The following is a 15902-nucleotide window of genomic DNA, read 5'->3' on the forward strand; positions in this document are numbered from 1 at the left end:
GCTCTTTATGACATGACCTGGTGCCAAACACAAACGAGAAACTTAAGCCCTCGGTGAATGTGGGATGGGCCACAAGTAAAGGAAATGTGATGTGTCAGATGAAAGGAAGAAGAATGGCCAGGAGAAGTCAGACATGACTTCTGGAAATTTTCTGGGAGATTTTATTAAAATTAATTTTTATTGGAGTATAGTTGCTTTACAATGTTGCGTTAGTTTCTTGCTGCACAGGAAGGTGAATCAGTTATACGTATACATACATCCACTCTTTCTTTGATTTCCTTCCCACTTAGATCACCACAGAGCACTGAGTAGAGTTCCCTGTGCTATACAGTAGGTTCTCATTAGTTATCTATTTTATACATAGTGGTGTATATATGTCAGTTTCTGGGAGATTTCTGAAAGTGCTAGTGGATGAAATCCGTCAGAAAGGACCTTGCAGCCTCAGTATGCAGCGGACTGTGGCTTTCTAGATGAGCTTAGGAGCAGAAACATGGGGGAAGTGGGAGGACTGGGCAGAATTCTCAGGTCACGAGGCAAATGGCAACTTAAAGTGGAAAGGCTGGTGCTCAGGGAATTTGAGAAGGATTTCCAGGATTGAAGAAATGCTCAGACTTATTCCACAAGCTAGGAACACCTCTTCGAGATGTATTCCTTGCAGTCACGCTGCGGGGAATGAAGGGCAACCCGCCTCCCTCACCAGCCCTGTAAGGAGGACTCCACATATGTCCTCATTTACCAGATGAGAAAAAACCCCAGAGAAAAGAAATACTGTGCCAAACATCACAGAGCCATGAGGAGGGGAGCCAGGATTCTGTCTGACTCTAAGTCTAAACTAATTTCTGGTGACAGAACTCATAACAGTGGTTGCCTCTGGTGGGAGGGGACTGACTGGAAAGAGGCAGGAGGGAACTTTCTGGAATACGGGAAATGTTCTATGTGCTGATTGGTAGTTACACAGGTGCATACATTTGACAAAACCTATCAAACTATATACTTAAAAGCTGTGTTGGGAATTCCCTGGTGGTCCAGCGGTGAGGGCGCAGGTTTGATTCCTGGTCAGGGAAATAAGATCCCGCAAGCTGCGCGGTGCAGCCACAATAAATAAATGAATGAATAAATAAATTTTAAAAAGCTGTGTATTCTGTCATACGAAAATTATGATTCAATTCAAAACACAATTTTATAAATCTCTTAAGCTTTCCTCCCCTAACTTGTGCATTTTCATTGGGGGTGACCTAGGTAGTTTTTTTCCTGCCTCTTAGCAGATGAAAAAACAATCTTCCTCTTTTTATTTATAAAACATATACATACATATACGCACATACATATAGTCCATAAACAGGTATATAGTTATCTGTGGTATCCACATTTCATGGGGGAGAGATGAGTAAGGAAAAAAAAATGTCCTGAAAAGGCTCCTTAAGGGAAAGCTAATAAAAAATAGGTTGAGAAACACTGCTCAAACTCACTGCTACCCCCTCCTTCCAAAATTTTCTTTACACTGCAGTCAAGTCTTAGCTGTCATTCTTTTCTTCCAAGGAACTATGTTCCATTCTGGGTTTCTTCTATATGGAATAAACCGTGTGTGTGTGTGTGTGTGTGTGTGTGTGTGTGTGTGTGTGTGTGTGTGTGTGTGTGTGTGTGTGTGTGTGTGTGTGTGAATTATGTGATGAGGTCTCTCTCCCTCTTTAGACCTTAAATCCCATGAAGGCCTAACATGATGTCTGGCTCATGGTAGGTGGTCAAGAAATACTAAGTGAACAAAGAACTGTGCAGAGTTGCCCTGTCTTCTCCAGGGCTGCCAGCGCTTGACATGAGGGATGGTTCTCCGCCAAGGAAGGGCATGGAGCAGAAAAGAGGTCTGAGCTAAGGCCCTGAGAAGTGGCCTCTGGTGCTGGCAGGGCCCCCCACAGAGAGACTGGTCATCTCTCTCCGCCCACCATGCCCAATGATGAGCAAAGGAACACTGACCCTTCCACTTCCTGTTGACTGAGAAACTGACAACTCCGCTAGAATAAGACGTAGCACAGTGCATCAGACAACCCTTTTTTTTTTGTGGTACTCGGGCCTCTCACTGTTGTGGCCTCTCCCGTTGCGGAGCACAGGCTCCGGACGCACAGGCTCAGCGGCCATGGCTCACGGGCCTAGCTGCTCCGCGGCATGTGGGATCTTCCCAGACCGGGGCACGAACCCGTGTCCCCTGCAACGGCAGGCGGACTCTCAACCACCGCACCACCAGGGAAGCCCCCCAGACAACCCTTTTTATCCGCACATACGACTTTTCTGAACTCAACTGGAAAGGAACTACTTTTAAAATATCACAGTAAGCAATTTTTTTCATATGTGTTGATTATCATCCCACCATTTGCTACTTCAGTGCCCAAACTGTCCTGGCTAAATTAATTAGGGACGTGGGATGGTTTGCCCAACCTGGCCTCTTTTGGTTCAGGAGGAAAATTCCATGGAATATACAGGTTTGTGGACATGGGGAGGAAAGATCAAAAAGGATTTTGACATTTTTCTTCTAAAAGAGAAATAGGGATTTTTGAGAGGAGAAAAAAAGAACACAATGGCCACTAATTCCTTACTCTGACTCAGATGGCTTTGTCTCCATATAAACATACAAAGAAACAAACAAACAGGGCAAAAAGGCCTCATACGTCCACATCCATCAATTCATCACAGCAGGAAACAAGAAAAGAAGCCAGGAGTCTTGAAATCCCTCTGAGAGTTGGCATAGGGTTGCGTGAACTTGAATACCATTTCTCACAGGATTTAATTATTCCCACCAGAAAAAAATAAACTTTCCAGAAAAGAGCAAGGATATCTTTTGTTTCTTATTTGTAAATACGGCTCAAATTCCTTCACAGTCTGAAGGCTGAATGGTTTGCTCTGGTAAGTGTTTGATTAAACTAACAGAAGTGGATTTTTTGTTACATCTTTCACTTGGATGACCCTGCAAGATCTAGCCCTGACCTAGGTGAGGGGCTGGTGCTAAGAATAAACATCATGTATTTGATCTTCTTCAAGCCAAGGCAGGTGAACATGTGACCACCGCAACAATTCGTCTTGAATTGAATACAAATTCTCCACTCAAGAGACATGAAAAGTCATGCATCCATGAGCAGTTCACAAAGGGTTTAAGGTTTTATTGGACTATATCATCTATTGGGCTCTGCCTCATGGGTTTGTATTTTTTGAAGTAATGCAATAGGAAGCATTATGAGGACTTTGGGGTGGAGAGACCAGGTTCTAACCAAGCTCTAACATTTACAAGCCGGGTGACCTTGGGAAAAGGATTAACTGGGTCTCAGTTTCCTCATTTGCAAGGAAGGGAGAACACGACCCACCCCCACTTCAAAAGGTATAAGAACAATAAAAGAGACAATGTGTGTGAAATGCATGGGAACACAATGCAGGTGTTCAATGAGTGAATTCCTTAGCCTTTCTATAGAAGCACCGATTCACTGGATCATTCAACAAATTTGCTTCCAGTGCTTACTAAATGCCGGGAATTGTGCTGAGTACTGGGAATATAGTAGTTAAGACAGACAAGGTCCGTACATTTATGGAGCTACTGGAGACAGATAAATAATAAATGTTAAGTACTATTATCTGATTCTGATAAATGTTATGTCTTGAAAAAATAAGACAGGGTAATATGATAAAGAGTAACTGGAGGGAGATAGGGTATTTAAGAAAGTCTACCCTGAAAAATTGACATTGAATCTGAGACTTCAATGACAACAATGGAACCAGTCATTCAGCCTGAGGCCAATGGGGTTGCAAGCAAAACAGGGTTAAAGATAATGTTCTAATCAAAAAGGCCCAGATCATGTACTCTGAGGGCCATAGAAGGCGTCTGGAATTTATTTTCATTGTCATGGGAAGCCAATAAGGTTTCAACAATCAGAGTCAAGTAATCAGATTTACTTGAGGGGCAGACTGAGGCACACTCATGATGTATCTGTGAAATGTAAAAATTCTGCCCTGACTAGAGTGAAAGATAGCTACTAGAGGATCAGGGAAAATGAAGTTATGATAGAGAATGGGACCCAGAAATGGGTTTAGACTTGATGTGATAAAATCAGAAAAGAGGATGTCATTAAAGGTTGCGACATGAAGCCAAGTTTAAGTGATATTCACTAGACTGTAGCCAGTAGACTATTCTGGGGAAGGAACTTTATGCCTTTTCAAAGTAGACGAAAAGAGGTAAGAAATAGAAGTATTCCTCCTGGAAATATTTCTTCCTTCAGGATTTTAGTATTTACCTGCTGATATGAAGTGAACTCATGTACAGAAAGGGGCTAGCATGGTGCAAGGTCAGGCATACAGAAGACACTCAATAAATCATTGTTTTTTTCTCTTCTTTCCTCCTTTCCCCATTGTGTTGAAATGAACCAGAAGTTACTGGTATGGAATTGCTAAAGGATGAGTGAAGGGTGGCCAAAGGGAAAATGTACAGAACAACCTCTTTCAGATGAAAATGCATTGCATGGGTTGACTCAACTTTGATGGGTCCTGTATTTCATGTTCCATTCTAGAGTTGCAATGCCAAGGAAAGGTCTTCTAAGCCAGAGGTTTACAGATTTCATTTTTTAGGTAAAAGAACCTTCAAAATAAAAATAACTCCAAATTAAAAAATGGTGGATCAAGTAAGAATTCCAATGATACCACTGCTGTTGTTCTCTAGGCCGTAAGGGGGTGGAGAGGAATATGAAATAATATAGAAACTTACCAGCAAAGGTGTAATTAATTGTTCTCTTTTTATGTTCATCTCGATTGAGACAAAACTGAAAAGTAAGATTATAGTTTGGGGCCTCTGGTAACATCTGTTCCCTTTTTGGTCTCTGGGGACAAACACGCTATTACTGCATGAGGAGGAGAAGGTAATTGGAAGGGAAGAAGGGAAATGGACTAGAGTAAAAATAAAATTTTCAAACCAGCTGGAGATGATGCAAAAGTCTTTTGACCAAAACACTTAAAACTCAATTCCGTTTACAACTGAAGTCAAGGTGGAACCTTCCCTGGCCTACATCTCAGCAATCCCCTCTAGCAACTTAGCTGCCTGACCCACCTCCAGCAGCCTGGGTCAGCTACGAAGAAGTTGTGAGTACGAAGAGTTCTGGGAATTGGGGCTAGATCACAGACTTCTCCATCCCATCCAGAAAAGGAGTTAGGTGGATCTTATCACTCTCCCTAAGGACACATTTTCTCTGGAGTTCTTCCAGAACTTCTAGAGAAGGAAATTTTAATACAGGTGTGACAGTCTCCCCTCGTAATGGGGGAAGGGCTCCCTTTAAACCAGGCAAAGAGCTCTTCTCTGGGTCTGGAAAGGTCGAGAAGTGTTAAGAGGAGAATATGAAACTCAGTCTCTTCACTCTGGGGCCTGACCTGTCCACACACTGGTGGCCCACTTCTTAAAATTTTCCAAGCCTCATTAAACGGTAAAATAAAAGCGAGAAATGGGACAAGCCTCTTAGATAGCCTCACCCACCAGAGGCAGACAGCAGAAGCAGAAGAACTACAATCCTGCAGCCTATGGAAGGAAAACCACATTCACAGATAGAGAGACAAAAAGAAAAGGCAGAGGATTTTGCAGCAGATGAAGGAACAAGATAACCCCCCAGAAAAACAACTAAATGAAGTGGAGATAGGCAACCTTCCAGAAAAAGAATTCAGAATAATGATAGTGAAGATGATCAAGGACCTTGTTAAAAGAATGGAGGAAAAGATCAAGAAGATGCAAGAAATGTTTAACAAAGACCTAGAAGAATTAAAGGACAAACAAACAGAGATGAACAATACAATAACTGAAATGAAAAATACACTAGAAGGAATCAATAGCAGAATAACTGAGGCAGAAGAACGGATAAGTGACCTAGGAGACAGAATGGTGGAATTCACTGTTGTGGAACAGAATAAAGAAAAAAGAATGAAAAGAAATGAAGACAGCCCAAGAGACATCTGGGACAAAATTAAACGCACCAACATTCACATTATAGGGGTCCCAGAAGGAGAAGAGAGAGAGAAAGGACCCGAGAAAATATTTGAAGAGATTAGAGTCGAAAACTTCCCTAACGTGGGAAAAGAAACAGCCACCCAAGTCCAGGAAGCACAGAGAATCCCACGCAGGATAAACCCAAGGAGAAACATGCCAAGACACATAGTAATCAAGTTGAAAAAAATTAAAGACAAAGAAAAATTATTGAAAGCAACAAGGGAAAAATGAAAAATAACATACAAGGGAACTCCCATAAGGTTAACAGCTGATTTCTCAGCACAAACTCTACAAGCCGGAAGGGAGTGGCACGATATATTTAAAGTGATGAAAGGGAAAAGCCTACAACCAAGATTACTCTATCCGGCAAGGATCTCAATCAGATGCAATGGAAAAATCAAAAGCTTTACAGACAAGCAAAAGCTAAGAGAATTCAGCACCACCAAACCAGCTCTACAACAAATGCTAAAGGAACTTCTCTAAGTGGGAAACACAAGAGAAGAAAAGGACCTACAAATACAAACACATTAACAATTAAGAAAATGGTAATAGGAACATACATATCAATAATTACCCTAAACGTGAATGTATTAGATGCCCCAACCAAAAGACACAGGCTAGCTGAATGGATACAAAAAGAAGACCCATATATATGCTGTCTACAAGAGACCCACTTCAGACCTAGGGACACATACAGACTGAAAGTGAGGGGATGGAAAAAGATATTCCATGCAAATGGAAATCAAAAGAAAGCTGCAGTAACAATACTCTTATCAGACAAAATAGACTTTAAAATAAAGAATGTTGCAAGAGACAAGGAAGGACACTACATAATGATCAAGGGATCAATCCAAGAAGAAGATATAAGAATTATAAATATATATGCACCCAACATAGGAGCACCTCAATACATAAGGCAACTGCTAACAGCTATAAAAGAGGAAATCGACAGTAACACAGTAAGAGTGGGGGACTTTAACACCTCACTTACACCAATGGACAGATCATCCAGACAGAAAATTAATAAGGAAACACAAGCCTTAAATGACACAATAGACCAGATAGATTTAATTGATATTTATAGGACATTCCATCCAAAAACAGCAGATTAAACTTTCTTCTCAAGTGCACATGGGACATTCTCCAGGACAGATCACATCTTGGGTCACAAATCAAGCCTCGGTAAATTTAAGAAAATTGAAATCATATCAAGCATCTTTTCTGACCACCACACTATGAGATTAGAAATCAATTACAGGGAAAAAAATGTAAAAAACACAAACACATGGGGGCTAAAGAATACGTTACTAAATAACCAAGAGATCGCTGAAGAAATCAAAAAATACCTAGAGACAAATGACAACGAAAACATGATGATCCAAAACCTATGGGATGCAGCAAAAGCAGTTCTAAGAGCAAAGTTTACAGCAATACAAACCTACCTCAAGAAACAAGAAAAATCTCAAATAAACAATCTAACCTTACACCTAAAGGAACTAGAAAAAGAAGAACAAAGAAAACCCAAAGTTAGTAGAAGAAAAGAAATCATAAAGATCAGAGCAGAAATAAATGAGATAGCAACAAAGAAAACAATAGCAAAGATCAATAAAACTAAAAGCTGCTTCTTTGAGACAAAAAATAAAATTGATAAACCTTTAGCCAGACTCATCAAGAAAAAGAGGGAGAGGACTCAAATCAATAAAGTCAGAAATGAAAAAGGAGAAGTTACAATGGACCACAGAAATACAAAGCATCATAAGGGACTACTACAAGCAACCCTAAGCCAAAAAAATGGACAACCTAGGAAAAATGGACAAATTCTTAGAAAGGTATAACCTTCCAAGGCTGAAACAGGAAGAAATAGAAAATATGAACAGACCAATCACAAATAATGAAATTGAAACTGTGATTAAAAATCTTCCAACAAACAGAAGTCTGGACCAGATGGCTTCACAGGTGAATTCTATCAAACATTTAGAGAATAGCTAACACCCATCCATCTCAAACTCTTCCAAAAAATGGCAGAGGAAGTAATACTCCCAAACTCGTTCTATGAGGCCACCATCACCCTGATACCAAAACCAGTCAAAGATACTACAAAAAAAGAAAATTAAAGACCAATATCACTGATGAATAGAGATGCAAAAATCCTCAACAAAATACTAGCAAACAGAATCCAACAACACATTAAAAGGATCATATACCATGATCAAGTGGGATTTATCCAAGGGAGGCAAGGATTCTTCAATATATGCAAATCAATCAATGTGATACACCATATTAACAAACTGAAGAATAAAAACTATATGATCATCTCCATAGATGCAGAAAAAGTTTTTCACAAAATTCAACACCGATTTATGATAAAAACTCCAGAAAGTGGGCATAGAGGGAAGCTACCTCAACATAGTAAAGGCCATATACAACAAACCCACAGCAAACATCATTCTCAATGGTGAAAAACTGAAAGTATTTCCTCAAAGATCAGAAACAAGACAAGGATGTCCACTCTCGCCACTATTATTCATCATAGTTTTCGAAGTCCTACCCATGGCAATCAGAGAAGAAAAAGAAATAAAAGGATTACAAACTGGAAAAGAAGAAGTAAAACTGTAACTGTTTGCAGATGACATACTATACATAAAGAATCCTAAAGATGCCACCAGAAAACTACTAGAGCTAATCAATGAATTTGGTAAAGTTGCAGGATACAAAATTAATGCACAGAAATCTCCTGCATTCCTATACACTAACAACAAAAGATCAGAAAGAGAAATTAAGGAAAAATCCCGTTCACCATTGCAACCAAAAGAATAATATACCTAGGAATAAACCTACCTAAGGAGGTAAAATACCTGTACTCAGAAAACTATAAGACACTGATGAAAGAAACCAAAGATGACACAAACAGATGGAGAGATATACCATGTTCTTGGATTGGAAGAATCAACATTGTAAAAATGACTATACTACCCAAGCAATCTACAGATTCAATGTAATCCCTATCCAATTACTAGTGGCATTTTTTACAGTACTAGGACAAAATATCTTAAAATTTGTATGGAGACACAAAGACCCCGAATAGCCAAACAGTCTTGAGAGGAAAAAATGGAGCTGGTCAATCAGACTCCCTGACTTCAGACTATACTACAAAGCTACAGTAATCAAGACAATATGGTACTGCCACAAAAAACAGAAATATAGATCAATGGAACAGGATAGAAAGCCCAGAGATAAACCCACGCACCTATGGTCAACTAATCTATGACAAAGGAGGCAAGATTATACAGTGGAGAAAAGACACTCTCTTCAATAAATGGTGCTGGGAAAACTGGACAGCTACATATAAAGGAATGACATTAGAACACTCCCTAACACCATATACAAATATAAACTCAAAATGGATTAGAGACCTAAATGTAAGACCGGACATTATAAAACTCTTAGAGGAAAACACAGGAAGAACACTCTTTGACATAAATCTCAGCAAGATCTTTTTTGATCCACCTCCTAGAGTAATGGAAATAAAAACAAAAATAAACAAATGGGACCTAATGAAACTTAAAAGCTTTTGCAAAGCAAAGGAAACCGCAAACAAGACAAAAACACAACCCTCAGAATGGGAGAAAATATTTGCAAACGAATCAACCGACAAAGGATTAATCTCCAAAATATATAAACAGCTCATGCAGCTCAATATTAAAAAACAAACAAAAAATGGGCAGAAGACCTGAATAGACATTTCTCCAAAGAAGACATACAGATGGCCAAGAGGCACATGAACAGCTGCTCAACATCATTAATTATTAGAGAAATGCAAATCAAAACCACAATGAGGTATCACCTCACACCAGTTAGAATGGGCATCATCAGAAAATCTACAAACAATAAATGCTGAAGAGGGTGTGGAGAAAAGGGAACCCTCTTGCACTGGTGGTGGGAATGTAAATTGATACAGCCACTATGGAGAACAGTATGGAGGTTCCTTAAAAAACTAAAAATAGAATTACCATATGACCCAGTAATCCCACTACTGGGCATATACCCAGAGAAAACCATAATTCAAAAAGACACATGCACCCCAATGTTCATTATAGCACTATTTACAATAGCCAGGTCATGGAAGCAACCTAAATGCCCATCGACAGATGAATGGATAAAGAAGATGTGGTACATATATACAATGGAATATTACTCAGCCATAAAAAGGGATGAAACTGGGTCATTTGTAGAGACGTGGATGGATCTAGAGACTGTCATACAGAGTGAAGTAAGTCAGAAAGAGAAAAACAAATATAGTATATTAACACATATATGTGGAACCTAGGAAAATGGTACAGATGAAACACTTTGCAGGGCAGAAACAGAGACACAGATGTAGAGAACAAACATATGGACACCAAGGGGGGAAAGTGGCGGGGGGGGGACTGTTGGTGGTGGGATGAATTGGGAGACTGGGATTGACATATATACACTAATATGTATAAAATGGATAACTAATAAGAACCTGCTGTATAAAAAAGTAAATAAAATAGGGGCTTCCCTGGTGGCACAGTGGTTGAGAGTCCGCCTGCCAATGCAGGGGACGTGGGTTCATGCCCCGGTCTGGGAAGATCCCACATGCCACGGAGCGGCTGGGCCCGTGAGCCATGGCCGCTGAGCTTGCGCATCCAGAGCCTGTGCTCCGCAATGGGAGAGGCCACGGCAGTGAGGGGCCCGCCTACTGCAGAAAGAAACATATATATATAAATTAATTAATTAAAAAAATAGAATTCAAAAATTTTTTTAAAAAGCGAGAAATGGTCAACATACAGAAACTAGTTACAAAACGATTTCTGTTTTGGCAAGGAAAGCAGTGAAATTAAGCAGCCACAGTAAAAGTAGAAAAATTCCGCTGGATGGAAAGGTCACAAAGGCCCAGATGTAAAGCTTTGTCTACATTGGAAAGTAGGAGAAAACGAGGGCTGAGACCTGAGACATGAGCCTGGTCTTCTGTGTAGACACTGCCATGGAAGGCAAAGTGGGACACTTTTCACTGTCCTGGGTCAGCTCTTACCAGTCAGAGGTGCTAAAAGGAGGCTTCTGACCAGATGGGCAATTTCTACCACCCAGACCAAGCAGGTTGGTCACTGCCCAGGTCACCAGATCCTTCCCCAGGACAGGCTCTTGTACGGTCACCCCCGCTGTGCACCCCCTTCCCCCCAGCTGAGCTCCACACAACCAGACACGCTGCCCTGCAGTTCAAGAGCAGCAGCGATGTGACAGGTTGGTGGTAACAATCTTCCAGGATTGGGTTATACCAGCGGTCCCAGACCTTCTTGGCACCAGGGACTTGTTTTGTGGAAGACAATTTTTCCCTGGACCAGGGCGGGGGTGTTAACACTAGCGATGGGGAGCGGCGAGGAGCGTTAGATGAAGCTTTGCGTACTCACCCCGCCGCTCACCTCCTGCCGTGTGGCCCGGTTCCTAAGAGGCCACAGACCAGTACCGGTTTGCGGCCCGGGGGTTGGGGACCCCTGGGTTATACAAAGGGCTTTTTATATAAGTTATTCTATAACAAATACATATGGTAAATATACGAAATAATTCATTCAGTGTTTTCCATAACAAGGTAATGGATTTAAATGAACATACACAAGTAGATTACATGGAAGAGAATGTTATTCCCTGTCATTTTCATTTAACCAATAGTACAATTCAAAAATATCTCAATACAGTCATTCTAATACAGAATTTCATCAAAAGCAGGTTTTTAGAACAGGGCTATATTTTAATATATATATCACTATATTCATTTCAGTGATAAATGTTGTGTTAGATAATTTAAACAGATTTTTTTTCCCCCAGATGGATTTCCCAGCATTTTTAGTATGCTAATGTGCTTTTTGTAGATTTCCAAGAGGGGAATAAACTGTGCAGCAGTTGAAAACTGTTTTGATCACAGAACCTCAGGACAGGATATTTTGCTGGACCAGAGAGCTGTATAATACAATTTTGGAAACGCTGTTCTACTGAATGCTGTACTGCCCTATAACATATGAAAACCATTGTACAACCCCCTGAGAAACTAAGAATATAAAGCATATGAAGTGTTAGCTTCTGAAATTGACAAAAGTGTATCAGGTTACCCATCTATCAGGGTATGTACATTCAGAAGTTAATTAAGAAATCAACTGACAATGTCTAGAACAGTTATGCATGTTAATCAATAAAGATGGACTAGAATCAATGAAAGACACCTGGCTAAGCAAAACAACCTCTTTAGCTGCAATGTAAATCCATTGTTTTCCCCAAAGGAAGTATGCTTCAAGCCCCATGCGAGTGAGTGCACGCTCACAACCAAAGCACGCTGCCAGAAATAATTTATACTGAGGTACTTTACTGTGGGAATAAAGTATAAAACTCTTCCCACAGCCAAGAGTTCCATTAGAAAATGAAAAATTCGGCGCAGATACAAATGCTCCTGGCCAACTTTCCTGCTCTGGGTTTCTTTGGGGCTGTGCCCACTGCAATACTGAGGATGTAGGAAGGGCCTCTAATACAGATGGACTTAGCCAATGAGGCTTCTGTAACCTACCCAGAGCACAAGACACAGGAAGCCTGTGCCTCCCTGTGTGAAGGAGGTGTTCAAATCAGGGGGCAGAGTCTATCCTGAATCCTACCAGCATCGGTTACCTGGACTGGCCATAATCTCTGCTCTGTGCTCCCTTGAGCTGGTCTCGGCTGCCCACCTCTCTTTTCTAGTAGGTAAACCATTGCCAGAAGGTAAGTGCTGGAAACCAGAGCTGTGGAGATCCAAACCATACCATTGCTTCACTGGTTTACTGCTCTAGGAAAAGGACTGAGGGGAGAGGGTGAAAGTATTGAAGAAATAAAGGGGGGAATAATCTGTGGCTTTCAAGTCTCCTGCATCCCCCCATGGTCCCAGACAATCAAGAGATAAATACCCTCTGTGAAATATTTTACAGATGACAGAACAAAACTGTGCTAGATAAAGGTGTTTTGAAGCAGAAAACCAGTGCTCTCAATATCCTCTTATACCATATTTCTTTACAAATAAAAACAATGTGTATATATATACTTATATGTGTATGTATGTATGTATATATATATATATATATACACACACACACATACATAAAAGTCTGGAAGAATATAAATCAAAATGTTAACAGTGATACACTTCAATGTATGTCAATTATACTTCAAAAGAGCTGCTTAAAAATGTAAAGAGTGGTTATCTCTAAGCTAGGAAAGATTATAGGCAGTTACCATTTTTTTTCTGCCTGTGTGTATTTTCCAAATTTTCTTGACTCTATATTCATTACTTTAATACTAAAAATGTGTAAAAATTATTTTCAAAAATCTTACACAATTCACTCAGTTTCTTGATGTTTGTGTAGTTCTTTGTACTTTATCAAGTGTTTCGACATATTTAATCCATAAAACAGCAGAATGAAATATGATTATCATTTCAGAGAGGAGGAAACAGGCTCTGAGATGTTACAGAACTTGTTCAAAGAGCTAGTAAGTAGTAAAAACCAATAAAAGAATCCAGATCTCCTCTTCCAAACTCCACGACTTTTGTTCTCTTTTTCTCACTATTTACTGTTTCTTGTGTCTTGGCTGCTTAAACGCCACAAGTATATACTTTGAACAAAAGCAGTAGAATTACTGTATAAGATTTAAGCAAAAAGAAACTTTTTTTCAAATTCAGTATTGGTTCAGGAGAGAAATGTAAAATACCGAGGGAGGTTTGGAGACCAAGAAGGCAATAGTCCAAGCGACAGAAAAACTTATCCTTTTAGCTGCTACCTCGTACGCTCTTGGCTTCATTTCACCCCCATTCAGAAAGCGAAAAGGAAATGACAAAAATGGGACCAAAACACGCAGGGAGAGAAAGTACAGATGGCACCAAACAATGAAATAAAGCGTGAAGTATTTAGACACTGCTGTACTGGAGGTACCTTCATTCCTGCAGCGGCTGCTGGGCCACTGGGATCCACGGCCTGGATGTGGCATGGCTTACTGCCTCGCACCACAAAGCCCCAGCCTACTGCGTCACCAACAATCTAGAGAGGAAAACCACAATTAGCCATCAGCAGACGGTCCCTGGCAGTGTGCCCGCCCTTCCAAGACAGAGAAAAGCCAAGACTAAAGGCATGCCATGAGATACCTCTTCTCCACTTCATCTCTACCCTGTCAGGGGAACGGGACTCTTCTATCACAAACACAGGCTTATATCTCTGTGTGGAAAACATGGTCATGAAACACCTGTTTGGCAGAAAGAAGCTTCTTCTGTGAGGTCACTACTCAGTCAATAACTGGCAGATGGCCTCTTTCTTAGGCTGCTATGCCGTTGAATATCAGACTCAAATGAGAAGTCTGAAGATCTTAAAAATATGGTTGAAATTTCCCTCCAGATCCAGTTTCTCTTCCCCTGCATCCAAAGGATTCTTTCCTGATGCTCTTGATACGTCACTGAACTTTTTTTTTTATTGGAGTATATTTGCTTTACAATCATTGAAGTTTAAAGTAACCATTTAAATTACTAATGGGGGAAACCATGAAGAGTCTTGGCTCTCTTGAAACCCAATTTTCTGTACCAAGAAAAGACAGTGAAAAAGTACATAAAGTTCACTTTGGTCCAGTTCACTTCCAGTTGACCAGTTCACTCTGGTCCAAAAGTTGTTTGAAACTGGAGGGTGACTTTCCTTATAGAATCATAATTAGAATTGCCAGTTACATTCTCTGGGCAGCTCCCAGACATGTCTCTAATACATACCCCAACTGAAATAGAGACGACAGCCATTCACAGTCAATTACTAGCAATGCTGGCATTGATATTTAAAACCAAAAAGAAATACAGCTAAAAAATACAATCCAACGTCTCTTGAATGCTGGAGACTGAGGAAAAGTAGGGAAGCAACTGAAATTTTTGTGACCATTCTCAAAAAGACTTTTAGGGCAGGTTTTAGTGTCGCTGAACTCTTATTAGTTTTTGCTTGTCTGAGAAGTTCTTTATTAGGTACCTCATTGGCTTTAGGCTTTGCTGCTCTTAGTTCATTATACCTAATTGCACTTCCAAATGTCCAGTTTACCTTTTCCCTGATACAGACATATTACCAGTGCTTTTTTCATATTGACTGGCTAGGACTGGACCCATCCTGTTTTAATTCCTTAGTGCTCAGAACGTGAAGTAGTCCTCGACAAATGTTCCTAGCACAAATGAGTGTGGAAAGCTTTTTCCCCACCCTGAGGTATTAAAACAAAAATTAGAAGACTACAGGAAAGATGACCAGTATTTTAAAGAAGACGTCAATGTAGATGTGAGGAGACAAAGAGACAGAGTCAAGTCGACAGGAAGTGGGTGAGGTGATGTCAAGCAGAGAACGTGGATTCTGTTTGAAGAAGACCGGGGGGGACTTCCCTAGTGGTCCAGCGGTTGAGACGCCGTACTTCCACTGCAGGAGGCATGGGTCTGATCCCCAGTCAGGGAAGTTCCACATGCCTCAGGGTGCGGCCAAAAAAAAAAGAAAAGAAAAGAATACCAGTGGGACCCTAGGAGTAGAAGGAAGGCTGAAGGACCTCCAAGAAAGGGCAGGTGGTCAGGAGGTGATCACAGTTATGCAGTGCGCCCAAATCAGGTGCTTGTATAACTCAAGGCACGATAACGTTGTCAAAAACGTCATTCCTTATGGTAGAACAATCTATGCCATCGTTTTCTCTCTCTATCTTAAGACTTCCCTCATGTCTTAAATAATTTTTAGAATTAACTATAATGCAGAAGGGATCATTAGCATTATTTGTTCTACCATCTGCCTTTGAATCTGTCAATATATTAGAATAAGTACATAATGGAAATCTTTTTTTAAGGACACATCAAAAGGAATTTTAAATG

At 40.3% G+C, this 15902-nt stretch overlaps 1 protein-coding gene across 7 annotated transcripts in view; it reads right to left on the minus strand.

Moving 5' to 3' along the window:
• DEPTOR (DEP domain containing MTOR interacting protein) overlaps window positions 1–15902 on the minus strand; it is a gene marked incomplete at its 3' end in the record, with an annotated part of 188702 nt that overhangs the window by 73096 nt on the left and 99704 nt on the right. For all 7 annotated transcript variants that reach the window (XR_014297997.1, XM_082674901.1, XM_082674902.1 and 4 more), the window contains one exon: window positions 13969–14073. Coding sequence is in view for 6 of the 7 variants with exons in the window: in XM_082674901.1 (XP_082531027.1) it covers window positions 13969–14073 (105 nt within the window). The remainder of the gene's footprint in view (window positions 1–13968; window positions 14074–15902) is intronic.

The sequence above is a fragment of the Grampus griseus genome, assembly GCF_964374135.1.
Source record: "Grampus griseus genome assembly, chromosome: 17".
Taxonomy (NCBI): domain Eukaryota; kingdom Metazoa; phylum Chordata; class Mammalia; order Artiodactyla; family Delphinidae; genus Grampus; species Grampus griseus.